The 27,186-nt window shown below is 37.4% G+C and overlaps 1 protein-coding gene across 12 annotated transcripts in view; it reads left to right on the forward strand.

Moving 5' to 3' along the window:
• Positions 1–21,599, forward strand: part of FAM184A (family with sequence similarity 184 member A) — a 74,159-nt gene extending 52,560 nt beyond the window's left edge. For 2 of the 12 annotated variants that reach the window (XM_052781214.1, XM_052781215.1), the window contains 9 exons: positions 4,071–4,283; positions 5,441–5,594; positions 6,008–6,135; positions 9,678–9,862; positions 10,333–10,479; positions 13,384–13,501; positions 14,217–14,321; positions 17,923–18,125; positions 19,847–21,599. In XM_052781214.1, the coding sequence (XP_052637174.1) occupies positions 4,071–4,283; positions 5,441–5,594; positions 6,008–6,135; positions 9,678–9,862; positions 10,333–10,479; positions 13,384–13,501; positions 14,217–14,321; positions 17,923–18,125; positions 19,847–19,928 (1,335 nt within the window). In that variant the 3' untranslated portion in view covers positions 19,929–21,599. Of the gene's footprint in view, positions 1–4,070; positions 4,284–5,440; positions 5,595–6,007; positions 6,136–9,677; positions 9,863–10,332; positions 10,480–13,383; positions 13,502–14,216; positions 14,322–17,922; positions 18,126–19,846 lie in introns of those variants that run through there. The other 10 variants (XM_052781217.1, XM_052781218.1, XM_052781216.1 and 7 more) reach the window with 9 other exon arrangements.
• Positions 21,600–27,186: the final 5,587 nt, after the last annotated feature.

A 27,186-nucleotide genomic window follows, 5' to 3' on the forward strand; every position in this document is an offset into this window, starting at 1 on the left:
CCTCATTGTCCTTCGTTTTCTGTATAGTCTATTGATGTAAATAGGCATCTCCAGACATTGACTCATTTCAGGCTGTGGTTCTGCAGTCACTTTAATCTGGTGGAAGTGTGAACCGCTCTCAGGAAGGGTATTCCTGATCTCTTCTAAGATGGCTTCCTGGCCAGATATCAGACTTCTCTTGGTCATCTCAGTTAAAATGTTTTCTGCATTTCCAAGAAAGAAAGGAAAATTGTTTTGCCCTTGGCCCATGCTTAAAATGTTTATAAACGATATACTGAGAATTACCAGAATTTGGAGCAGGAACTTAAGTGAGAGACAGATTTAACTTCAAGCCAAAAATACGTTTTTTCATGTCATCTTAATACAAATTTGGCTAAGATACCGTGGTCGACTCCATTTGAATGTTATCATGAAAGGCTTTTTAGAGTATGATGATTAAATTACCTGAGGTTGTGCGGGACTGAGCCGGACTTCCCCTAGAATTGTACCTCTTGGTGGCCATGGTGAACGGGACAGGGCAAAGGTGAGAAACCTGAGGGACAGAAACATGGTGAAAGGGACAAGTAAGAGTGGACAGAACATCTGTCCAGTATCTCAGTGTTTCTGCCACAGGCACTCCAAGGAGGAGGAAGAGGATCTGAGTGAAAATTGTGGGACTTCCTTCGTATGAGATTTTTAAGCAGTAATTTGTGTATAGAGTTCCCACCTAGTACAAAGAATTGGACTGAATAATCTCTTAAGACTATCCTAACTGCACATTCCTATGATACTAAAAATGGAGTTAGGAAAAAGAAAAAGAGCAGAGGAGGAGGAGGAGAGGGAGAGATACTGGAGTATGGGATGGACGGAAAACAAGGAATAGAGAGGCTAGAGCCAAGTTGCAGTAGTGGTCTCAGGGAAACAAACAAAAAACCCCAACAAACCTGAGAGTTTATGAGTGTTGGTTAAATAGGAGCAGAGGTAATCTAAAGAAGTGTAAGAGTTACTAAAAGCACTGGGGAAAAACAGACCTCCAGACAGGGTCTGGGTTTTGCTAGGTGTAGTCTGACAGAGAAACAGGTAATAAAGGCAAGGCTTATGGGTGAAAAGAAGGACCCAGGTAGGTATGAGGTTACAGAAAGGTGGGGAAAGAGAGAAGGGCCCAACAGTGAATGTGGGATGAATTAGAGTAGATGGGGATGTGAGTAGATCAAAGGGGAGTTTAGACAAGAGAGATTTTTTTTTTTTTTTTTTCTGGAGAAGGAGGATGCAGCTGGCACATTGCAATACCAGAAAATGATACATAGATGACAATTCAGAGCTGGCCATTTTGGCAGTTGCGTGGTGCAAACTAACCGCCATCAGTGGAGTGAGTTTCTAGGGTTGAAGAGAAAGAATACAATATGTGGTTGCGTTACTGGTTTGTCTGACCAGCACGGCAGCCCTGGCCATGGTATGCAGAAAGGGATCGGCCAAGAAGTTCTGAGGCTTCTGAGGGAACTAGAACTCCATGACACGAGATGCAAGTTTCTGTATAGATAAGCAAACGGTTGAAAGACAGGTATTAAATACAGTGTTACCATAGTGAAGGTGGATTATCAGTGGAGTTACCCTGATGTTCAACATATTTTCTTTTGCAGGTTGTTTATGAATAAGTAAGGTGGGAAAGTTTGCAGCTTATAAAAAGTTATTCCGGGTGGGAAGCACAAAGACTGTCTGAAGAATTATAGAATAGCTGTAAAAAGCCAAGGGACTTGGCAATAAAATGGCAGATTAAATTCAGTGTAGAAAAAATACAGTGATACACAAGGGAAATAAACAAATTCTAACTTCTTGCGTAAAATGATGAACCTTACCTTGACCTGTTACAACTAGAGAGTAAGTTTGGGGACTATGATGTATAATTCCATGAAAACATCACCTCCGTGCTCAGTAGGAGTTACAAAAGCAAATAAAAAACTAAGAATATAGGAAAGAAACAGACAACATAACATGTAAAGCTGTATAAACCACTATATAAAACCAGGGTTTACTCTCGTTTTAAATACCTTATGCTGGTTTGGTCTCCTGATCTTAAAAAGTAGAAAAGGGGCAAGAGTAGGGGAAATGTGATGATAGATATGAAATAGCTTTCATACAGGGAGTGACTCATTAAGCCAAAATTGTTTAGTATGGAAAAGGATGTAAGGAGGGAAATGATGGAGATCTACAGAAACATGAGTAGAAGTGAGTAACTGAAAAGGGAACTTCTTTTGACTCCTTTCCATTTCACGTATTGGAGGTCATTGTGACAAATTGACACATCTATACGGAACTTGCCACAGGGCACTGTGGTTACTAAAAGCTTTTATGGATTCAGATAGTGGTTGTATTTAATTAATATTTCTTCCATGAATTTGCCCCAAAATGCCTTTTCTGGTTTAAGAAAGATTGTTGGATGCTGGTAGACTTTGGATTCAAGATCCCTACGTTTGTGCCTTGGCCTTGTTTTCCCTGAGTAACCTGGGCTGGCCGTTTCTGGAGGCAGAACTGGAGACTAGACAAACCTTTGGTCCGACACTGTACAATTTGTATGTGATATTTATATTTAATGTAGTTAGTAAAAGGTTTTACATGTATAGTTCAGATTACAGAATGTAGTATAGGCCTTCACTATACTCCTTCAATTGTAGCTAATCTGTTTCAAAGGTATCTGAAGTAAAATACTGTTGATACAGTATACTTAGAAGGTAGAGTATATATGCTGAGACACAAAGACCTGGTGAATTTGAAATGTAACGAGCTATGCTCATTTCATTCAAATTAATTTGCTTGTTTTGTTTTAGTGCTAATTTTCCTTTAAGTGTAGCTTTTTGCTTTCAAATCTGCTTAAGCTGTGCCCTTCTGAAAAAAAACAAAATACATGTTCGACAATAATGTTCATGCTGCAAGTTGTCCTTGGTATGCTGCTATTAATTTTTTGTTAAGTGGTGAACTTTAATGTTCTGTAAATCAATAAATTGATGTGCAATGTTGTTATTAATTTGTCATAATTAATTTTAAGATACGCTGAATCAAATGACACTATCAGACTTTCATTTATAATTCAATTTTATGTAATGCCTTGAGGCTTGAAAAGTATCCTTACTGATTGAAATTCTTTGTCACATAGCAATTTTACTTTTCCTTTCTTTGAGTCACTGTAGCAAAATTCTCTTTTGGTTCAATCTTGTTTCCAGAATTGGAGGGTATCTCTCGTGTTTGGCTCTAAAGGGAATACATGTTTAGTATTTTCAGTCTGAAAAGATGTTATCTGATGTGAAAAACAAAGTATAACATTATTATAAAAAGAATATGGGACTTTTTCAAGGAGTACAGTGTACTCTAATGTATTAAAATGCTTGTTGGGTGAAAAACATAATTTGTAAAATCAGGTATTTCTAAGAAAATGAGTATTCGTGACTCAGATTGTTTAGATCTTAGATCTTGAAAACCAGCAGAAAAATCACTCTCATAGTATTACTGAGCTAACAAAAAAAAGGGGGGGGGGAATCCATCAACTGTAACATTTTATTTCTGATGTAGAGTGGTATGTTACCATTTCTCTTTAAATGAGAAAACTACCAGTAAGATAGGAGCATATCATATCAAAAGATAAAAAAAATCAGTCAGTCTAGATGTTACAGGCTATCCTCCCCTATCAGCTGCAGGATTTTCCGTACAGAATTGACATGAAGTTCCCCTGAAGAACAGTTTATCCTAACAATCAAGTGTTTGTTTTCAGACCTTGATAGTGTCATTTTTATTGATCTTTATACAAAACCTAGAAGTAAATTTTTATAATTCGGCCATGAAAAATTGTGTTATAGGTAGTGCTGTAGAATGAACTGACAGATGGGATAACCCTTACAAAACTATTTAAATGTAATTATCATATCTCTGAGATATAATATTAGCAACAAATTCAGCAGACGGATGACATTGCTTGTCTGTCTTTTAGTTAATGTTCTGGCTTTAAAATTTCAGGTGTTTTCTTCTTTTGAATATTTTTTTTTCAGAGTTGATGTTAGTATTAATGACTAATGAATATTTGCTGTTCTGTTGTGGGTTAGATCTCCTTACTGAAGCAGAATCTGGAGATGCAGCTTTCCCAGTCACAGAGCTCTTTGCAACAGCTACAAGCCCAGTTCAGTCAGGAGCGACAAAGGCTGACTCAGGAGATCCAGGAATTAGAAGAGGAGCATCAGCAAAGGCATAAGTCACTTCAGGAAGCCCATATCCTTGCCTTTCAAAACATGGAAGAAACAAAAGAGCAAGAACAAAAGGCATGTTCATATGGATATTCCAAATTATGTAGAGAATGTTGCCATTTTAGCAATTTATGTACACAGTTGGAATTGGGGAAGAAAAGTATCTGCATAACTACTAAATTTCCTTCTCAGCTGATGTCTTATAGTAACATTTTTATCTAGCTAAATCTGATCAAGACATATTGAAAATCATCTCTAATACTGGCATTGTTTCATGTCTTGCTTTATACTCTACCAGTATATGCATATATAGAGAGAGGTATATATTTACATAAAATTATTACCAACACACACATTTCTTTACAGTAGTTTGACATTGTTTTCCATAACCTTATATTCTAGTTTTGATCTGGAATAGGTTTCTCTGTATTTTCCATTATAGTTGCCTAATTTCACATGTGTTTTCTGATATTTCCTGTCAATTGACTCCTTTTGTAATGTATTTTATGTTTTCATTATGTTAAAAACTGTATAAACTATGTTCTGCAAGTTGCAAGATCATTTTCATGTCCAGAACAATGTCACGCCCAAGATATTTTTTTAAAACCTTGACTAAACCAGCTTTAAAATTGAAATTTTGGCAGTGCATGGTACTTCATAGGGTGTGTGTCTTTAAGGTTTTTTGAAGTTCAGATTTAGAGTGTACCTTTGCAATCAGTTTTCCCATTGTCCCCACTTAATGTACTTTGGTTCACATCATAGACCGGCCTTGGAGCGCACAAGGAGGATTTGGTTTTTTTGAAATGAAACTAAAAGATGTGCACCAGGAACGTTACGCTTCATACACTTCAAGAGGGAATAAACCTGGATGTCAGTGGGGAGCAAAAATCCCCAAATGTGTATTGTGTGCACAGTAGACCCATCTATGGATCTGTACCTTGTCATATTGCTTGCTATTGTAAATATATCCATAGATTGTTTTTTTTTTTTCTTTTCCAGCTGTGGGCAGAACAGAGGTTTTGTGCACAGGTAATCTTGATAACCATCAGCCACTGAAAAGAAAAGATACAGTAGTAGCATAACTTAGTGAGAGAAGAAAATATGAGCAATATTAGTGCATTTTTAATAATTTCTAGAGTATGTCAATGCCTGCTTTTTGTTGCCAGTTGTTTAATGTTTTATAAATTCCCTAAGGTGGTATAGAATAAATTTTGTCAATTTTGATTTCATAGGAATTAGAAGAACGTTTACAACAGAAGCACTCGGAAGAACTTCAGGCACTGAAAGAAACACATAAACAAGCCATGGAAGGTTTCAAATTGGAGATGGAACAGGAACTTCAGACTCTACGATTTGAGCTGGAGGATGAAGGAAAAGCTATGTTAGGTATACTATTTCCAAATTTGCAAGTGGGTCCAAAACCATTATTTCTACTCATACAAATATACATGCACGTACATGTATGTACGTGTGTGTGTATTGTAACACTGTAGTGTACTCAGAGTCATTCAATGTTGACGTAGTTGTTCCTCTTAAAATCAGTATAAGCTTTAACAGGTAAGCCCAAACTGTTCACTTTTGAAAAATCTAACCCTTAAGTTTTTTTGGAAGGAGTAAGTGATCAAATTTCATGATGGAGAATGTTTCAGAAAGTAACAGGAATAGAATGACAGGACAGTTGCTTAGCTGATATAAACAGTGTGTGTTAGGTCAGCAGCAATACTTGACGGAGCTGGACTGTTATTGTTAATTTGTAAACATTTGCAAAATAAACTTTTCTTTTTGTCCATGGTAACTAGCTTCCTTGCGCTCAGAGCTAAATCATCAACATGCAGCAGCAATTGACCAGCTAAGGCACAACCATCAACAAGAACTGGTAGCTGCCAAAATGGAGCTTGAAAGAAGCATAGAACTTGGCAGGCGACAGGTAGGAGGCATTGCTGGCAATGGACTGTAAAATTGCATAATCAGTATTTGTTTTCTCTTAGCTGGAGGCAAGAACTGTTGTGAACAAACATGTAATCCTTCAAAGTCGGCCAGCACCAGAAGATAATGCATCCCTACCAGTTTACCTAAACTTCCTTGCTTAGCTTTTTCTTCCTTCAACAAACTTCATTCAAAGCCTAGTAAAGGCTCCCATAACAGGGCAGTTTCCTCTCAGAATTGTGCAGCCTGGGAGCACACTGGCTGGCTGTGGGAGGAAAGTGCCGTTTCTCACAAAATTCTACTCATCCTCAGCTGCCAACAGGACTTAAAAAGGAAAAAGCTGTTTCTCTCCGAAGCCTAAGTGATATGGCTAAGAAGTGGTTGCTTAAAACCAAATGATTGCTTCAACCTTAAGAGGTAGCTTAGTATCTTTTTTTTTTTTTTCAGGAGCCAAATTGGAAAAGATAAATTAGCATCTAAAGAAAGCAGAGAAGATGATGTAACAGCTTGCAACTGTTTCTTAAAAAAACCCACACCCAACCCCCCAAAAAACAAAACAAACCCCCAAATCCCAAAGCCAGTATGGACTACCTTTGCTTTCAGACGCAAACTGATTCATTCACTTTTATCTTTCATTTTTCACTTTATACACAATCAGTTTTTCCAGTTGTAACTAAAAATTCAAAGCTTGATCTCTGTTGAAAGGAAACCAGACTCCTGGAAATAAGAGGACCAGAAAATTACTTCTCTATTTGCCTATACAATAGGCTTTTCAGGATTGATTTACTGATAGTCCAGCACCAAGGAGGTGGAGTGGTTTTAGAAATATATTAAGGGAGGAAACAGGTTTAGTTGGAATATAGCCTTTCCACAAAAACAGAGACAGTCAAAAACAGAGCCCTTCTTTTTCTCTTCCTTGCTGGTTTAAAAGTGGGAGCACTAGAGGCAAAAATGTGGTGCTGTCAGCAGTGAACGAAAACACGCAGGATTTAGGAAGATATAGTTTCAGCTGTGTGTCGTTTAAGCCTGGAGTGAGACACCTAAAGGAGATGTCAGAAAAAGAAGTTTAAATTACGAGAGCAAGTGTTTGATCCAACCAAGTGCCACGTACTTTTGGCCTCAGTACCATGACCTGCTAAGCACAAGCTTTAGCTGTACCGAGGGCAAAGCAATTGTTGTGGTTTAACCCCAGCCAGCAACTAAGCACCACGCAGCCGCTCACTCGCTCCCCCCCACCCAGTGGGATGGGGGAGAAAATCGGGAAAAGAAGCAAAACCCGTGAGCTGAGATAAGAACGGTTTAATAGAACAGAAAAGAAGAAACTAATAATGATAACACTAATAAAATGACAACAGCAATAATGAAAGGATTGGAATGTACAAATGATGCGCAGTGCAATTGCTCACCACCCGCCGACCGACACCCAGCCAGTCCCCGAGCGGCGATTCCCCGCCCCCACTTCCCCGTTCCTATACTGGATGGGACGTCCCATGGTATGGAATACCCCGTTGGCCAGTTTGGGTCAGGTGCCCTGGCTGTGTCCTGTGCCACCTTCTTGTGCCCCTCCAGCTTTCTCGCTGGCTGGGCATGAGAAGCTGAAAAATCCTTGACTTTAGACTAAACACTACTGAGCAACAACTGAAAACATCAGTGTTATCCACATTCTTCACATACTGAACTCAGAACATAGCACTGTACCAGCTACTAGAAAGACAGTTAACTCTATCCCAGCTGAAACCAGGACAGCAATTAATTGTGTTTTCCTGTGTTAGAATGCTCATATCAGTTCACAGGATCAGAGCTGAACTAGATGCAGAGAGATCTGAGCAGGATGATTATATTTGCTACTTTTTGAAATATTTAAATATGTGGATATAAGTTTTCCACTGCTTTTTCTTATAATTTTAATATAGTCTTTCTATAGGAAGGTGGAGAGTTATTTTTAAAGGTTTCTTCTTAAAGATGTCCTATAAAATCTGTGCATTAGGATGTATTTGTATTTCCTGGATGCATGAAGGCACAAAACACAATTATACATAAAACTAGTTTGAAATATCTGCTGATTTTCTATCTGTGCAAACTGTATGGTCATTAATTACTGTGAAACTGTAAGAAGTGCAATAGATGGAAGTGGAAAACTGTGTCATGGTTTAACCCCAGCCAGCAACTAGGCATCACGAAGCTGCTCGCTCACTCCTCCCCCTTCCCAGTGGGATGGGGAGGAGAATCGGAAAAAAAGTAAAACTCATGGGTTGAGATAAGAACAATTTAATAACTAAAGTAAAATAAAATATAATAAGAACAACAATAATAAAATATAATAATAAAATATAATAATAATAGTAATGAAAATGAATATAACAAAAAAAAAGAGAAAAATAAAACCCAAGAAAAGACAAGTGATGCACAATGCAATTGCTCGCTACCCGCAGACCGATGCCCGAGCAGCGATCCGCCCCTCCCGGCCAACTCCCTCCAGTTTATATACGGAGCATGACGTTCTATGGTATGGAATATCCCTTTGGCTAGTTCGGCTCAGCGGTCCTGGCCATGCTCCCTCCCAGCTTCTTGTGCACCTGCTTGCTGGCAGAGCATGGGAAACTGAAAAATCCTTGACTTGGGATAAGTGCGACTTAGCAACAACTAAAACATCAGTGTGTTATCAACATTGTTCTCACACTAAATCCAAAACACAGCACTGTACCAGCTACTAGGAAGCAAATTAACTCTATCCCAGCTGAAACCAGGACACTCTGAAAAAGGTTGATTTTATTACAGAATTTCTCAAAACTGAGGAGAATCATTATCAAAACCATTGGGATGGGTTCCAGATGAGTTTCCCAGATGTTAACTTAATTGGAATTTCTTGTGCAAAAAGAATGACTTTTATTGATTTATTGGACACAATATAAATATTATATAAACTATTTAGCACGTATTCTGCTGTGAGATATTTATGACCCTTACATATACTTAAGTGTGCTGGTTTTGGCTAGGATAGCCCATACTAATTACTATGAAGAAAATTAACTCTATCCCAGCCAAAACCAGCACAGTAAGATAGGAGACTTCTGAATCATGGTGTTTGTTGGTGTAGGGCATACATCTTGAACTATTTTGTCCCATTGTAAGGGGCTGTAAAGGGAAAAACAGTTTCTCTATATCGTATGTTGGAACAGGTAGAAAATGCTAAATGCCCAGCCCCCGGTTCTTAGCGGTGTCTGTTTTTTTGTTGTGTGTGTGGGCAAAAGGAAAATGTGATAAGCTATGTAAACTTTAACAGGCAATGACAATGACAGGTTTTAAATTTTCTCACAAATGGAAATTGTTCGTTAAAATAACTTTGATTTCTTCTTTATTTGTATTTGTACACAATAAAAAAACGCTCAGTTTTAATTACAATTTGTGTCAGCATCAAAAAATGAAAAAATTGTCTATTGAATGGAAAATTCTGCTCAGCTGTTATCTTCCAAAAGCAAGTATTGTGCTTCTGCGAGACAAGTCTATTTAAAATATTTTTTCCTGCTGCTACTTATATCATAGGAGAAAGAATTTTTATGCCGAATATCCGATCTACAAGATGAACTGAGACACCGAGACCATCATATAGCTGAACTGGACAAAGAGATTCTGCATCTTCATGAAAATATAAGTGCATTGACCAAGGAATTAGAGTTTAAAGGGAAAGAAGTTCTTAGAATACGCAGTGAATCCAACCAACAGATCAGGTATGAATTTTTCCACTCTAAACTCAAAAGTGTGTTGTTTCACTTAAGAAATTTGCAGCTTTTAATTTATCCTCTTAATCAAGTGATGTTATATATCATTTAGTGTTCATTAGAAGAAGCTATGCCCATTACTAGTAAAGTTAGTGAATATTGCATACAGTTAAGCTGCATCTCAGTGATACATTTTGCCATATTTAAGTAACAGGCCGCTCAAGTGTTGGTTTTTGGTGTTGTTTTTTTTAAAATTCATTATGTTGTTTATTTTAAAAAAGCATTAAAGGAGATGTATTTTCCATGAAATAAGCTAGAAGATTGGAGAACAGTAAGTAGTGGGTTTTGATGAATCAGTAATTCCTTCTGTGTTGTCTGATATTGTGTAAAAGCCATTAGAAGCATGGCAGAAAATCATGATGAAGAAACGAGTTTGATTTTAGAATAACTCTTTTTTTAACAAAAAATAAATTAAACAGGATGCATGAGCAAGATTTAAGCAAGAAACATGAGAAAGAGCTGGATGTCTTGACAGCAGATCACATCAGAGAGAAACAAAGCATGCTGGCAGATTTTAATAAGACCCAAGAGCTGCTCAAGGAAATAAATTCAGCTTTACAAATTTCGTAAGTTTTGTTGCGTTAAAAAAATTTCTATGTAGCTGCATTTGAGTGAATAGTTTATTCTGGTGTCCATAAGTTGCTGAAGATATTGCAGAGATACAGATGTGCAAAAACCTCAATCAAGTGTGGGGCCTACTCTTGCGTTCTATAAGTAACTCAATTCTATAAAGTTTAGGGGAATTTAGTGAGATAAATTCTTAGGGATTTGAGACTGGAACATTTCAAGTAGGAAAGATATTAAATCTGTGCAGTTCTTAGAAAACTGGAGAAAACATTATTTCAAATGTTTTTTCTCAAACTTTAATACATCTTTTTTGAGAACAGAAGAGTTCCTTTAGCAAGTTTATAAACAGTACAGTATTTGCTATTAAGAAGTCTGATTATAGCACGAGTGATGCAAACATTTTCAGGTTTGCTAACATAAGGAAAATTAGTGTCCAAAATGGATTATATGAGCATAACAATAACAGAATACTTAGAGTGTCTCTGAGTCAAAATGCTGTCTGGGGTTAGACCACCTCTGGGCAGAAGTGGCATAGTAGTGTGTCATCCAGCCAGTGTTTTCCTTCTTCTGCATCCTTCATTCTTTATCTCTGTCTGTGATGTAGCCCATTTGGTCAGGGTTTCTGGCTGAGATTTCATAGTGTATTGAGGGCTTCCTGACACAAAGTTGTCACTGACTGATTTGTATTTGCAGTACAAAAGATTTACGGCAGAGAAAATAATTAGTTCTAAGTATATGATAGAAAACTTCTTAAAGTAAATGCCAATTAAAAAAGGACAATAAAGCCTAAATGCATATAATTCTTTCTTGATAATGAGCGCTCAGAAATTGTCTTCAAATAAGATGGGTATAAATTCTAGTTCTTACTCTTTTGTAATCGTCCATATGCACACTCTTGTGCCCTCATAAATGTGGTAACTTCCCATTCAGGAAGTTAGGTGTAAACTACCTCCTGTTTACTGCATTTATGTTGTATGAGAAACTTGCCTGTGAGCAGCCACCAGAACTAGGTTTTGGAATTGTTTACCCTAAATTTTTCTCCCATGAAGTTGTTTGGTTTTCAATGTCCTGAAATTTTCTGAATGTAGTTGGTTCCCTACTCCTGGTTCTTGCTCAGCTTAGAGTGTTATCTCTCTCTACTGACACTGAAGCAAAGAGCTGACAACAGAGGAAACTATGTTAAAAAAAAACCAACCAAACTTGGAAGTGTTTTATGCAGCTGTTTCATAAGTCATTGTTTCCGGGTTTGCCTCACCTAAAGCATGGCCTTGTGAACATTTATGAAATGGAGAATCTACCTTACAGTAATTGAGAGTGGGTATCACTAATTAGGCTCTACAACTAGAGTCTTTAAATTACATGTTATGTCTTTGAAACAGAAAAAAAAACAGTTCTCTGAAATATCTGAAAATAAAATGACAGCTGTGCATAACTATGTACTATACTCTGGGGATCTGTATACAATAGCTTAACCCAGCATAAAATGTATACACAAGAACAAAGCCAGCTGACCATATATCTGTTCTGCTGAGTCAAATGCCTTTTCTGCAAATACAACCTGTCATGTTCACATTCATAATGTTTTATGTAAATATATTACATAAAGTCCTCAGATTAGGTACTGGTTATTTTAAGGTTATAAATATAATTTAATATGAACTGTTTTTTCAGAAGCAACTCAAAGTAAAAATCACATAGCTGCTTCTGAAGGGAAATATTTATCTAAAGTGAGAAATTATGTCTACTTCCAGGTGTCTCATGGAATTAAGTTTGAGCTGACCTAGACACCTTAAATTCATAGGTTTTTCTCAGGGTTTGTTTGGGATTTTTTTTAATGTCTTTTTTCATTAAGTTTGTTAAATTTCCTGAATCTGTTCTGAAACTTGGTTCACTAATATACATGAGGGCTGAATATGAGACACAAGTATTTTAGTAGTTCCCTTTGCAACAATGTTTAGCATCATGAACCCTATATTTATGTTTGAAAGACACAGTCATTTGAAATTGTTGTGTCTTCAAAACTTGTTCTTTAAGAAGAATCAAGGATATTTATGCAGTTATGTGCACAATTCCTCTCTCACTTGGCTTATTTCACTTCTCTCCTTTAATGCTTTCCCACCAGGCATTTCAAATTTCCTCCTATTTTTTTCAAATGTTTATCAATTGTTACATTTCTCTTAAGCCCCATATCCTAATATGCAAGTGTTACTGCTTTTCTTTTGCAGCTCATTCCTTTATCTCTAACGGTACTAAGTTGCTTTTGTGGAGAGGAATTAGTTACCTATTAGTCTTCACTGTTCTTGGATATCTTTGTTCTAGTATGTTCTGCATGAACTGAGGAAGACGGTGCCAGCCTTGTCTGTCTGTCCAGTTTCTCCAGTATCACAAGCATGCACCTTTATTCAGAGTAGCCATCTATAAAAAGAAAAATTACACTGCTTTGTTTCCTCATCAAGAAAAAGTGAATTGCCAGCTTTTAAAATTTACATTAATATTAAATATAATGCAATGTAGTCCCTATATTTTACATAAGAATCATTCTTAGCTATGTATTCCATAATTCTCCTGTCTATGTTATGGTTTTGAATGCCTTATTTTCAGTCTGACTTCCAAGAGGCCTTTTTCAAACACCTAGTACTGCATGCACGAGAAGGATGTTAAGTTTTAGAATTTTGTCCAGATTATTAGTTACTGGAGCAAAGGTTATGGTTATTGTTGATTTTTTTTTTTAAACTAGCTAAAGCTGAATGATAACATAAAAATTAATTTACTTCAAGGAGTTAAGAAAGTCATCTTCTGTTTTTACTCCCTGAACTCTCTTTTGTACTAATCAAAGATATGACTATTCACTCATCATTTAACACTGTATCAGGCTAAAGGAGGTATTCTTCTTTCCTATAAAGTTTAGAAGAAATGGAAGAAAAATATAAAAACAGAGAATCAAGACCAGAAGACTTGCAGCTTATCTCAGAACTGAAAGACCTAATTGCAGAGCGGGACCAACTCATAAAGAAATTGATTGTAAGACTTTCATGCTCTCTCGGTTCAGTATCTTGACAGATACAAAAGTTAATCTAATTCAAAGTGTTTGAAACGTATTTAAAGAACCAATCTGCTAGCATGTTATTCATATTCTTTAACGCATTATTCGTGTGGTTCCAATGACTCCTAACAGTAAAACTAATTAGATACAGAGAGTTTTGCACAATCAAGTGTAATACATTATTACAAAAAATATTTCAGTATGACTTTGATCAGATGTCTCCTATCTCCAATCCTGGAATAAGCCAGCCATGTAAGCCATATAAGAAATAGTCTCTTCTATGAGGTTTCTAAGACCAATTTCCTGATCCACTGAGCTTCCCAAATTCAGAGCACAACACCCTGACTCAGATTAGTCTGAATAGATCCTGATTCAGAAGCAAGGAGGAATGAGGAAATTCGAATTAATTAGAGATCAGAAGTTAACTATACTGAGTCTTTCCGAGTGCATAATCCATTAGGCTATGCTCATTCTCAGGAGCATAGAACTGCAACAGAACTGCATAAATAGAAATTATTTTGATTATTACATATAATAATATATAAAACATTAAATATTAAATGCAATTTTTAGAATTACCTGTTTCTTTAAAAACGTAAACATAAATTTATTTCAAACAGTTTTATAGGCAGATTTGGCCACTAACTGATTGAAAACGCATAAAAAGAAGTTTCTATTTGTTCTTCTTTTTAGGAGGACAAAAAGTTCTATCAACTGGAGCTAGTTAACAGGGAGACTAACTACAACAAAATGTTTAATGCAAGCCCTAATGTTGGTGTTATTAATCCATTGGTGAAGGTATGTTCCATGGACTTCATTGCTAAAGTGAAGAAAAAGAAATCTAAACTTAGGATATAGTAAAAAGAAGAAATACATGCGTATGTGTGTGTGCCTGCGTGTATACATATATCACTCCTAAAAGACATGTAGACATGTTCAAAACACGGAACATAGCTTTCCATTTGTCTCTACTTATTTTTGTGTAGGTTTGTTTCTTTTGCATTGTTGAGAGATCCACTGATACTGTTGCCCTAGTTTGCTAGACATTTATGACATAAAACACAGTTCCTTCTCACGAAACTGCAAAACCAAAGTAGAAAAGCAACAGAAAGGCAACACAGGGCAGGACTGTAGCATATAATAGAGAACAGTGACACCCATAACCAGTTTTAGTTTCATAATTTTGCGTGGTTATTTTGGAAAGTGCAAGGGCAATTTCATTTTTCAGGTGGTGCTCAGCATGGAAGACCGTTCGAAAGATAGAGGGAGAGGGGATACTAAAGGAAGGGAATAAGGGTAAAATGGGGAAGGGGAAGAGCATGAGAAGGGAATGGAATGAGTCTGAATGGAGAAAGACAGAGTAATCCTGGAGAACTGGAGTGACTGGTGGGGCACCAGGCGATAGAAGTCAGTCTCTAGCCTTCTCAGTTATTGTTACCACCTATACAAGTGAAAGCACTTCGGCAGCAACCTTTCCCAGTTCATCCTGCTCAATAGCAGCCAGTGAAGGGTACTGTACAAGCAGGCGCAGTAGCCTCCCTGTCACTTCAAAAGCCAGCAGCATTCCTTCATGAGGAACATGAATAGACTGCGGTAGGGTACCTTAATTCTATTTCTTTTCACCACCTCAGGAGTAAGAATGAGTCCTCTGACATTTCCTTCCTCCTTGTGGTAACCCATAGATTATTTCACCTGCATGGAAAGGGAAGAGATTTGTCCCAGCTGTAGAGGCAGAAGAACTAGGGAAGGTTCCGAAGCAGAGGGTAACCCAAGGGGCACAACATGAGCATCTCAGATGACCGAGAGCTTCAGCGATCAAGATTCAGACTCTGTTGTGTAAAAGGAGGTCTGGCTCCACTATTTGAGATCGGGCTGTGTTATTTAGCTAAGACTTGTAGTTTCAGATCAGTGTATTTCCTGGTTCTGCGCAAACTCTGCTGCAAATTGTCAATATTCTACGTTTTTCAGGAGCCCAGCAGTTCTCACAAGCTTATCTGTGGATGCCTAGCTTTTATGCATAACTGCATAAAAGAACTTAGTTTGGGCCCAGTAGAGATAATGCCAGGACTGCCAGATACAATGTGAATGCTTTGGTTTTGTGCGATAAAGGTTGTTGGAAAATTTTGGAAGTTTGTCTGAATGACTCATTTATAAAGATGTGAAATGTAACCATCAAGTATATAAGTTTGTGTTTTGTGTGAAATCTGAAGTTTTTGGGAAAAGTACTTCAGCATCAGATTTCCATAGTGATAATTCATGTATTTTTATAATATGCTTCTATCACTTAAAACTGTTTAGACTTTAAAACCATCTTGTATGGCAGAACATTTTGATCTCTCATTTCATGAGTTGTGGACTATGTTACTTTTTTTTGTCAAAGCACATACTGTGTGATTGGAGAATGAATTACAAAGAAACTGAAAATCTCATTCTCTTTTCTTTTTTGTAACAAAAGGACAGAATTTATGAGTTACTACAGGCTTTGCATATTAATGCAAAATTACAGCCATTGCAGTATGTATTTCAGCTTCTCTAATTTATGCAATGGATCTGTTTAGTATTACATTGTTACATCCGAAGTTTCTTAATACTTTGCATGAATTTCATGGAAACAATACACACAATTTTGTCTCTCCAGATTTGACTGCTTCAGAAGCATAGATTGTTTTATAGAGAATAAGATAGAAACTGTAGTATTTTTCTAAGCACTTATGTGGATAATATGTGTCTTCCAGAAATGAGCCACCTATGAAGCACACAGATTTAACTACAGTGTGTTTAACACACTGTTTTAATTAGTGTATATTACCTTGCAGATGTATTTTACATACAGTTGGTTACTTTTACCAAACTATTTTTTCCACCATAATGTTATTCCTTGCTTCTTCAGCTACTACAGAAAAAGTAAAGTGTATGGGACAATCTTAGTTTAATCCTTTGCAGCTAATGATCTTTCACTGTGATGCTTAAAAATGACTTTTTTCTATTACAGCTTTCTGTTAAATTGTTGGGGTTTTTTAACTGTGTTTTGACAAACACGCCCACCAGTGTGTCTACAATTAGTAGCATTTGCATCTGCCAACCTTGGAGAGGTCAGGCTCTGAAATCAAAGCTAGCAGAAAGCTAAAGAGAAGAAAGTACGAACAAACAATAGGACTCTGTCTCTGTTTGAACTCGTGCCCACCCTCGAATAGAGCAGCTCTTCTGTTTCAAGTGGAATTCTGCTGTAAACTATTATATAGAAACAACATTAGATTCCACTTGTCTTTCACTTTATTTAGGACAAATTTGTGTAGTTCATAAGCCCTTAGGGGGTTTTTCTTCTAGCTGCTTTGTTAGGGTTGCATATATGTAATTGAATGAAAGTATTTATTATATATTCAAATAATACATAATTCATGAGAATAAGTGAATCCATTAAAAAATCCTATTTTTGGAAATAAGGCTTTTCTAATATTAATATTTTATTGTGGACATGGAATATTTGATAGAAGTCAGAAAATACACATGGCATCCCGTCACACAGCTATTTTTAAAAAGCTATAGAATTATTTGAAGCATCCTGCTACGTTAAAATATCTATAAAAGTAGAGACGATAAATACTGATTCCTTTGCATGATGTGTTACGGAGATTAAAATAGTAGTATAAAAATAAAATTCTTCAGTATTTTGAGTCCCTTGAAATAGTATCAGTAGGAGTATAAAGAAAAGAAAAATGTTCAGTTGTGCCATCTGGTGTCTAGAAGTGGTAGCTGTATTAGCATTAGAAGCCTGGCCTTTTCCTTGTGCAAGAAACTGAACTATGGAATAATCCTTTTATCTTCAGCAGTATTGCTATAATGCTTGCTAACTATGAGGGCGTAATTGCTTTAAAAGAAATGTAGCTCCTTTTCTAGGTTCCATGTTCCAGTTACCAAAATGTGCCTCAGTGATGGGGTGAAACCTGTTGGAGAGATTCACTTTTTTCGTCATTGAAATTTGCTGTAATTACGTTTGATAGCAGAGCTGTTTCACTGGTATCAAGAAAAGATTTAAGTAAACATGAAAGGTTTAACAGACTAAATGACAATTTTGTGGAAAACTTCCTATCTCCAATGTCTTAAACAGAGCAAAATGTTGTATTGGAAGATCCCATATAATATACTCATTAATTATTACACTAAGTCTTAATAACTTAATCATCTTGATCAGAAATTTTATTTTTCTGTGAAAATTTGTGGTGCTCCCGTCTGGTCAAGCAAATAGTAAAACTACAACTGGAAAAAAACCCCAATCTGTCCCAATTGCTCTCCTTCAAAAAAGCCCCAAACCAGCCATCTGTAAAACTTTTAAATTTGCAAATTTCCTCATCTGTCCTGGTGAAAGAAGCCTTCCTTACATTTGTTATTTTTAATGCAGCAAAAGAAGAAGAACGATAAATCAACAAACAGGTTTGTGAGTGTCCCCAATCTAAGTGCTCTGGAATCTAGCGGAGTGGTGGGCAATGGACATCCTAACCGCCTGGACCCCATTCCTAACTCACCCATCCACGATATTGAGTTCAACAGCAGCAAACCACTACCACAGCCAATGCCACCCAAAGAGCCCAAGACGTTTTTGAGGTGAGCACTGCCTCACCAATCTTTTTTCTTTTTTTTTTTTTTTTTTGCTTAACTCAGGAAAATTTTGCACTCCTATTGAGCCTAATCCCACTTGCTTTATGAACCTTTCAGAGGTACAAGTACTCTTATGGCATTTTTAATTTTTACATTATATTTGTAACCTCTTTATAGTATTCCTTTTTATTGTAGAACTTGTTGAAATGTGAAGTATTCTCTCACTTTTTCATAAGTCTTGAACTTTGAAAACCTCTTTAGATACTTTAACAGAACTCATGTGCTTCCAATTGTTTATGAACAATTGTTTTAAATGTTTTTGTTATTTACTGATTGTCATTTAGGAATTGATACTAGCACAGAATTTCTTTTACTTAGTATTATGTGATAATGGTTTTTATGTAAGAAAACTATTTTCTGTGCTACACGAATGTTTTGTGTTTCCCCTTTCCTCACCTGTATCAGATTGTTTCATAGGAGTAACCTTACTACAGCAACAGGAAATGTGCATGCTTGGATGCTTAATGCTGAGCTGCCAGTAATCAAAACCAGCATTAAAGTCTCAAGTAATTATCTCACAAAATAATATAGTGAATTGAATAACTTAAAAATGGCACTTTAGAGGCAGGATTTTAATCTTCCGGCTTTACGTGCCTACATATTAAATGCACTGAAGTGCTGTACTCTGTATTTAGTAGGTGCTGATCTCTTACTTCTAAGTTGGCAACTTAAAGCAATGTGTAATTACCAGTTCCACAGTTGGTTGTTTACTCTCTCCTTTGGTTTAATGCGAAAGACCACATACCTAGCAACTACTAATTATAAATGTAAACAAATAATAGAATCTAAAATAGATAAGGGAAAACAATCTATTTCAAGAAAACAATCTTTTTTAAAAAAAGTACTGTTGCTTATTTTTTCCTGTGCATGTGATATGCATGAGTGTGCTCAGATATCTAGAACGTGCATGTGCATGAACTCATGGACTGTGATCCTGGAGTTTCCATTCCAAATTGTTTTGTGCTCTATTATCCAGTAATACAGTAGGGATTATTTTATTACTGATTTTTATTGATAAAGGAACCTAATTGTGTAATTAAATTTAAGTTATTCTCTCTTGCTCATTCTGTGAGAATTTTAACGTGTTCAAGGGGGAACCAAATCTTTGCAGTGCAGCGGTTTCTTTTTTCCTAGGATATTAGCATATTTTAAATGTGTGCATGAACAACAATGCAAGTGATATTTGTGATTGGTGTTAAGTATTAAAATAGTGTGTATTTTTGTTCAGTTGCCAACCAGTCTTTGTGAGCGCATGTCTACAAATATGATGCTCGCATCATATTTTTGAAAATTACCTTTACCACAGGAAAAGGATGCTAAAAGAGGACCTTCTACAGTCACGCTTTTCCAAGAAAGCCCTTTTTATTCTTCCTGAAAACCTACAGCTGTTTATGAGATTTTAAATTATGTTTTCCAAAATATTATTTGCCCACCCTGTAATGTGGCTTCTGAACTGACTTGTCTGTGCTGCTGATGCTCTCCAATGGAGTGGATGATCACAGATTCTATAGGGAGACATTAAATCATGTCCTGAGGCACACTGATAATTAATCCATGGAAAAACAGACTGTGTTCTTTACTGAATATTCTCTGGGTTTTTTTCTCCTAATATTTGTACTTTTTGTGTAGTTGTGGGATAATTTTTTTTTTTCTTTCTGTGAATTTAGCCCCCCTCAGACTGATGCTTCACCAGTGGCTTCACCAGATCCACAACGCCAGGAGTGGTTTGCCCGATACTTCACGTTCTGAGAGATGATTTGGTTTTGTGGCACAGCGTGATGTGGACTGTTTATAAAGAGCATGACCTTAAGTAAACCCTCATGTGAATAAGCTTTCCTGTAATTTGTCAAACACTGTGAATGAGAAAGTATTTGTCTTTCTGATTTGAACTGCACTGTATTTCATGTTATATTTGTTGGAAGCACTTGACATGGTACTATATAATGTGTGTAATTATTATTTTTATTTAAAATGGAAGAATCTTTAAACTTTGTAATGACTACATAATAAATTTTGGTAGAACAAATATAATGCTTTCCCCCTTTTTCCTATAAATGTGTTTTCTTTGATTTCAGGTAAGGCTTCCCCCCCCAAAATAATGTAATTGCATGGTTACTATAAATACAATTTAAATTGTAAAAGGAAAAAGTACATATATATCTCACTCCTTCTCCAATTTGGGCAGGATATGTTTAATGCATCCCAATTTTATTCTGTTTGCGGCAGTTTAAAAACTGTCTCTTTCTAACATTTAAGAGGAAGAATGTGAAATAAATCAAAACTAGTGTAGCTGCTAGCCTTCAGAGCAGAGTGATTTTGACAAGAGGATGAAAAAAGCCACAAACCAGGAGCTGTTCACTGGGGGGGGGGGGGTTGACTCCTTACCTGTTGCTCATGAGACTTTGCCATCTAGTTATAATCAAATTGAATTTAAGAAGAAACTGTTCCCACAAGTTATGTATTTCTTTTATGAATATTAACAAAATTAAATGCTTGAAACATTTAGAATACTGCACTAAGTATCTCTGCATAAATCAAGAATCTACATTTTGAGCGTATAGTCCTGCTTTGGATAAAATTCATGTCTGAAATGAAAAAAAAAAAAAATACCACCACCCAACTTTTTCCCATTTATACATACTACAGCTACAGATCTTTCATTAAAACTTAATTACCTTCCCTTGGCTATATTAAAGTTTTTTCTTCTTCTTAAACTGATATATGAAGATGTTTTTTCAGCTAGTGAGCATGATTCTCCAACTTACACCTTTTATGATACCAGTGTTGCTTGAGAAATTTGCTGCAGCATATAGAAGACTAGAGCTTATTGTCTTTTAAAATATTTTTTCATTCAAAGATTACCACAAAGTAACTCACACTGGTAGTCTCAGGGAGAAAATTGTCTCTTTGTTTTATGAATGTATTTTTAAGCTGAATCTCTTATCTTTTAAAAGCAGGAAAAAAATGTTTGAGTTATTTGAATAAGGTTTTAGTTAGTGTATACAAAGGTCTTGAACTTTAATAATTCATCTGAAGCCCTAACTACATCCTTTTTTTGCTATATGCACAAAGGTAAATACCCAGATGAAGATACTTGCTAATTACAATGAGTTTTATATGTAGTATATGTATAAATGAAAAATTTGTATGTTTTCATATAAACAATATAAAATCTTCTAAATGAACATTTTAAAACTTCTATCTTATAATTCAGCTTGAAAACTCCACTGAAAGCTGTATTCTGGTGATGCTGCTGTGGATTAAAGATGTACAGAGCAGATTTTCTGTACCTGGTGGACTCAACTGTAGGTATATGCAACTTTTTAATTTTAGAAGAAAGCCATATTGGGCAAAATGTCAGATTTCTTGGCTGTTACCCAAAATAAAACACACTAGCTCATTTTGTTATAATGTTCTGAAGTGAGTGTTGCGTGTTTTTTCTTGCATGCTTTGCAAGGGCTCAGCCTTTTTCTCCCATCCTCCACTTCATTTGTACATTTTTACATGTGGAATTAATAACTGAACAGTAATCGGAAGATGACAGCATCTGTATTTACTTTACCTATTCAGTAAAAAGTGTGCCCATTGGTTTTTGCTAGTAGGCATTTGTCTTTCACAAGGGAGAAGAAAGTTCAGAAGCACTGAGCTCTACCATGTTTTCACAGTCAGCAGCTGTTCACTACTGAATCAGTCTCTTAAAAACAAAGAAACAGCAACAGCCCAAAACCAACCTGAAGAAACTAGAAGAAACACCCTGATTTTCTACCAAATGGCACTGAGAACTCTGTAAAATGTATTCCTAAAAATAGTTAATATCTGGCATTTGGGATTAATACAGGAACTTGCATTATCACAGTGCCACTGCGTTCCTGATCTTTGCGGTATCTGGTATTCTGGAAAAAGCTAAAAGTGCTCATATTCATGAGTCCAGTTGTGCAGAAAGTTCTGCAAAGTCTCTGCTCACACATGCATGTAGTCTTTCCTAGCTCAACAGACAACTCCGAGTAAGGAGATTACAGAATTCGTGTGAAATTGCATAGTATTATTTACAATGGTGGGAAAATCTTAGCTCTCAGGAGCTATCTCTCTGCACTCTGACACATTAAATTACTGTGTTCTCCTATGGAAGAAGGAAATAACAGGCTATATTTGATACAGGGGCAAAATGCGGAAGAATCCTACGTTTCATCAAATGTCATCGTAATAACCAGTCTTAAGGCCAGGTTCGGCCCTTCAGTCTGCATTGCTCCATGTACTTCTGTGGTAAGAGTTTGAATGCCAGTAAATTTTCCAGGTTAGCAGAAAACTGCTCTAGCTGACCCATCTGACACTATTTCATAGCACAGGGAAGAATTATGTCCCGAGAACTGCATGGCTTTTTTTCTGTAGCAGGAATTGTACCCAGAAGGTATACTTGGAAAAAAAAAAAAAGCCCAAAGATGATTGAAAACCAAGCTGCAATCAGTGCCAACATAGAAATTGGTTTATCAGATATTGACTCACTCCTTTCGCATTTTTTCAGTTACTTCAGCATATGTGTACTATATGTACCTGAGACTTCAAGGAAAATATTAGTCCTATCAGAAGTACTGGCAATAAGTTACATGGGTCAGTATTATAGAATTTTTAACATTCTAATTTAGTCTAAATAATTTTTCACATCTTTTTGTCATCATCTGTTATTTTGGAAGAAAAAGCTTGGATTATTTTCTAACTGGTTTGAGTAGTTCTGTGTTTAATGTTTACACATTTAAATTAAATGTCTTGGATTTGTAATCTTTGATCACTTCAAAGAGTAAGAATATCTATGTATTAGAAAATTGGAGAACATAGAATATTTAGGTTTGGGTTTTGGGGTTTTTTTTAGGATATACCTATCATCTTTTCTTCCTAAATGTTTTATATAATGCTACAAGAATCTTTGTTTTCATTCTTAAAGCAGAATATAATTTTTTCACTCTTGATGTAGGTAGTCTCTGGAAATAAACTTCCCCGCTTTTTGAGATTAGAAAACTCTTTCCACAAAGGACCTCCTTTGATGAGCTGCACTTCAAAGCTGAAAGCAGCAGTCTCTTTGGGGAAAAATGCTTCTGTTCCTGTAACTGAATATGGAGGGATTCTGAACTGTAGCACATGTTGCAGCACTTGCCTTTCTGGTGTGGCAGCTGAAAAAATTGGTGTCCTTTCTTTAAACTGTTACAAACATATTATCCCAGTAACCATAGCTAGAAAATCCCAATCTTAACTTTTTTCCAGTTTTAGTCTTACTCTGAAACTCTATTTAAAAACTGTAGGACACGAGGCAATCCTAATGAGTATCAGCAGAATTCACTCATAATATTAGAAATCAGACCTGTTCACAATGTCAGAGCAATCTCTTGCTTGCTTAAGCTTTATTTTAAGTTTTATGTGAATTTTGTTACATGATCCCCATGCTATCCACAGGTAAATTTCACTAATCCTGCATTGACAAAATGAGACCCCAAGTTTTCTGCCTTTGCGGTAATTTACTTCCCTTGGAAGGAAAATGACTGAGTCACATCGCTTAAGAAAATAGTGATCTTCAACCTCCTTTGCAGTCAACAGGCAGCTTCAAGGGTGAATCAGCCCACTTACTTGTGTCTCTTGGTTGCATAAAGACTGTAGAGCAACAACAAATGTAAGAAGTGCCTCCATTGCCTAAATTTAGGTGTGAGGAATCCTAGCCTGTCTGTTTTTTTTTTTTTAAACGAACATTTGCAAAAATACATCAGCTTTGAAAGATGCAAACTGACTTTCCTTACAGGAGCTGTGTTGCTTTTTTCCTGGTATGTTCAATGTAGTCCAATACAGTACTGTTACTATTCTTCCTAGGCAAATACTAAACTGTTTTTTACTATAATGAAAGTGAAACTCTCATTTGTACTATTGTTGTTTAGCTACTTTTGGGTGTTGGGCATTGTATCAGTTTTATGTACGTATATGTTCCCTTGCAAAATCCTTAAATGGAAATATGACTCATTTCCATGTACAATTATATAAAGAAATCAGCTTGCAGTTCTAAAGCTAATTTACTTTTGTATTGGCTTTGTGTGGCAAGGTTTTGGTAGCAGGGGGGGTTACAGGGGTGGCTTCTGTAAGAAGCTGCTGGAAGCTTCCTGTATCCGACAGAGCCAATGCCAGCCGGCTCTAAGACAGACCTGCCGCTGGCCAAGGCCGAGCCAATCAGCGATAGTGGTAACACCTCTGTGATAACATTTTTAAGAAGGAAAAGGTTGGGACAGACAGAAACAGCAGCCGGAGAGAGGAGTGAGAACATGTGAGAGAAACAGCCCTGCAGACCCCCAGGTCAGTGCAGAAGGAGGGGAGGAGATGCTCCAGGCGCCGGAGCAGAGATTCCCCTGCAGCCCGTGGGGAAGACCATGGTGAGGCAGGCTGTCCCCCTGCAGCCCAGGGAGGTCCACGGTGGAGCAGATCTCCACCTGCAGCCCGGGGAGGACCCCACGCCGGAGCAGGTGGGTGCCCAAAGGAGGCTGTGACCCCGTGGGAACCCCGTGCTGGAGCAGGCTCCTGGCAGGACCTGCGGATCTGTGGAGAGAGGAGCCCACGGAGCAGGTTTTCTGGCAGGACTTGTGACCCCGTGGGGGACCCACGCTGGAGCAGTGTGCTCCTGAAGGACTGCACACCGTGGAAGGGACCCATGCTGGAGCAGTTCGTGAAGAACTGCAGCCCGTGGGAAGGACCCACATTGGAGAAGTTTGTGGAGGACTGTCTCCCATGAGTGGGACCCCACGCTGGAGCAGGGGAAGAGTGTGATGAGTCCTGCCCCTGAGGAGGATGAAGCGGCAGAAAATAACGTGTGATGAACTGACCGTAAACCCCATCCCAGTCCCCCTGTGCCGCTGGGGGGGGTTGGTAGAGAATCCGGGAGTGAAGTTGTGCCCGGGAAGAAGGGAGGGGTGGAGGGAAGGTGTTCTGAGATTTGGTTTTATTTCTCATTACCCTACTCTGGTTGATTTTTAATAAATTGAGTTAATTTTCCCCAAGCTGAGTCTGTTTTGCCTGTGATGGTAATTGGTGAGTGATCTCTCCTGTCCTTATCTTGACCCACAAGCTCTTTGTTACATTTTCTCTCCCCTGTCCAGCTGAGGAGAGGGAGTGATAGAACAGCTTTGGTGGGCACCTGGCGTCCAGCCAGGGTCAACCCACCACAACTTTGCAGTGTATTTTGGTCATATAAATAAAGATCCTTTTCTTTAGATACGCTACAGTAATTGGAAGTAGCTGCGGATAATACTGGGATCACGTAACACAACCAGGCAGCCAGACTGTAACAGAACTTTTCCTCTTTGGCATGACCCACTGCTGAACTCCATTTCTCTTAATAATAGAACTTGTTACTTGCTGGGCTCTTTTACTGCACAACTGAGTAAACATTTATCATTTTCAAGCACATACACAATTAGACAACTCAAGCTTTGTTGACTGTACAAATTGCACTGCATAGTTCCTAGGTTAACGATGGGACCTATGAGGTGAACTCCTGATCCACTCCAGAGTCCTGCACGCTCTTAAGAATGAGTTTATAAATTGCCTGTCACGAAGGCAACTCAGTTATTTTCAGAGTTAAGTATGGTATAGAGGCCTGTTCACAGTAAACAGCTGGCTGAACACCAGAAGAAGCAGGTGCTGCCAGCAGCACTGATAGCAACGTTGCTAGGGAACAAGAAGAGCCAAGCTTAAGAAAATAAAAGCATAATTCAATAATGACTACCAAATTCTGGCTTCATTATGACAGTGAGTACTCTTGGAAATTAACAGGCCTTCCACGTTCAACCTGACAGACAAACAGAAAAGCTTAGAGAGCGGCTGAGTCTTTAGCTGGAATTATAGCTATTTAACTTCAGTTACAGATCATCAGTGTGATGGCTGGGCACAAAGAAGAGTCAGCACACGTGAGGCTGTAAACACCACAGGCAGCCTCAGTCATGGCTGGCAATACACATGCCTTAGGGCAGAGACTGAAGCCCAAGTTTTACAGTCACATGAACATCCAACCATATTTACCCTGCTTAGACTAAATCTTTACCTAACCTGTAGGATCCACAATCCCTTCTCAGCACTCGTGCAACCTTGCCGGCAGTGTCTCAATTGCACGCTGGCAAGGGATATGTACCAGCCACCTGGACCACAGCATTAGTGGGCAGTTCTTGTACTCTCCTGGGACACTTCCAGATTGAGGGCACACACTATATTCTGTAAAACTGAAAAACAGAGGAGTTTTTAGTCTTCATCTTTTTCTTCGTAACCACACAAGACTATGAGAAGTGACCTGAAAGGAAAAATAGTAATATTGGCTTATGTAAGAGAGCCATTCAAAGTGGAAAGCAGAGACAAACCAGGAAAGTGTTCTGAGCCCAAGACAAGAGAGCTTTTTAGGCTGGTAACTGCTAGCACTGTCTCCATCCACTCATTTGAGACAATTACTTCTTGTCCTATTTTGCACCATGATTTCAAAAGGCGGTCCCTCAGGATTTTCAAATTGGCATACTGTATATTTTTAATGACTTCTTGTCAAATAAATATTTCTTCATTACTCAGCTAAGCACATAACGGTTACTAGTTATTATTAGATAATAATGAAATGATAAATACTTTAGGTTTTTTCTTGTAGGAACCACTACCTAACTGCACCCTTTACAGAGCAGTATCAGTGACTTGCTCTGTAGTTGTAATTAGCTGCTCCAGTTGCAGGCTGCTGCATTCTTTTTCATCCTGTTGCTCTAGCTGTTTAGGCTACAAAACGCAGAGTCTGAGGAAGCACAGATGGACACCTCCAGGAAATCATAAAGATTACAGCTCTGCCATACCAGAAGCCGTAACTACGCCAATCTAACAAATGTGTGGAAATAGCTGCATCTCATGATTAGAAAAAAGCAGCCTGGTTCTGTACCTTGCAAGACAGCACCATAAACTGACTGAAGTTGGCACTGAAAGCAGATTGCAGAGATAGGACTTGCTAGACACT

The sequence above is a fragment of the Harpia harpyja genome, chromosome 3 (assembly GCF_026419915.1).
Source record: "Harpia harpyja isolate bHarHar1 chromosome 3, bHarHar1 primary haplotype, whole genome shotgun sequence".
Taxonomy (NCBI): Eukaryota; Metazoa; Chordata; class Aves; order Accipitriformes; family Accipitridae; genus Harpia; species Harpia harpyja.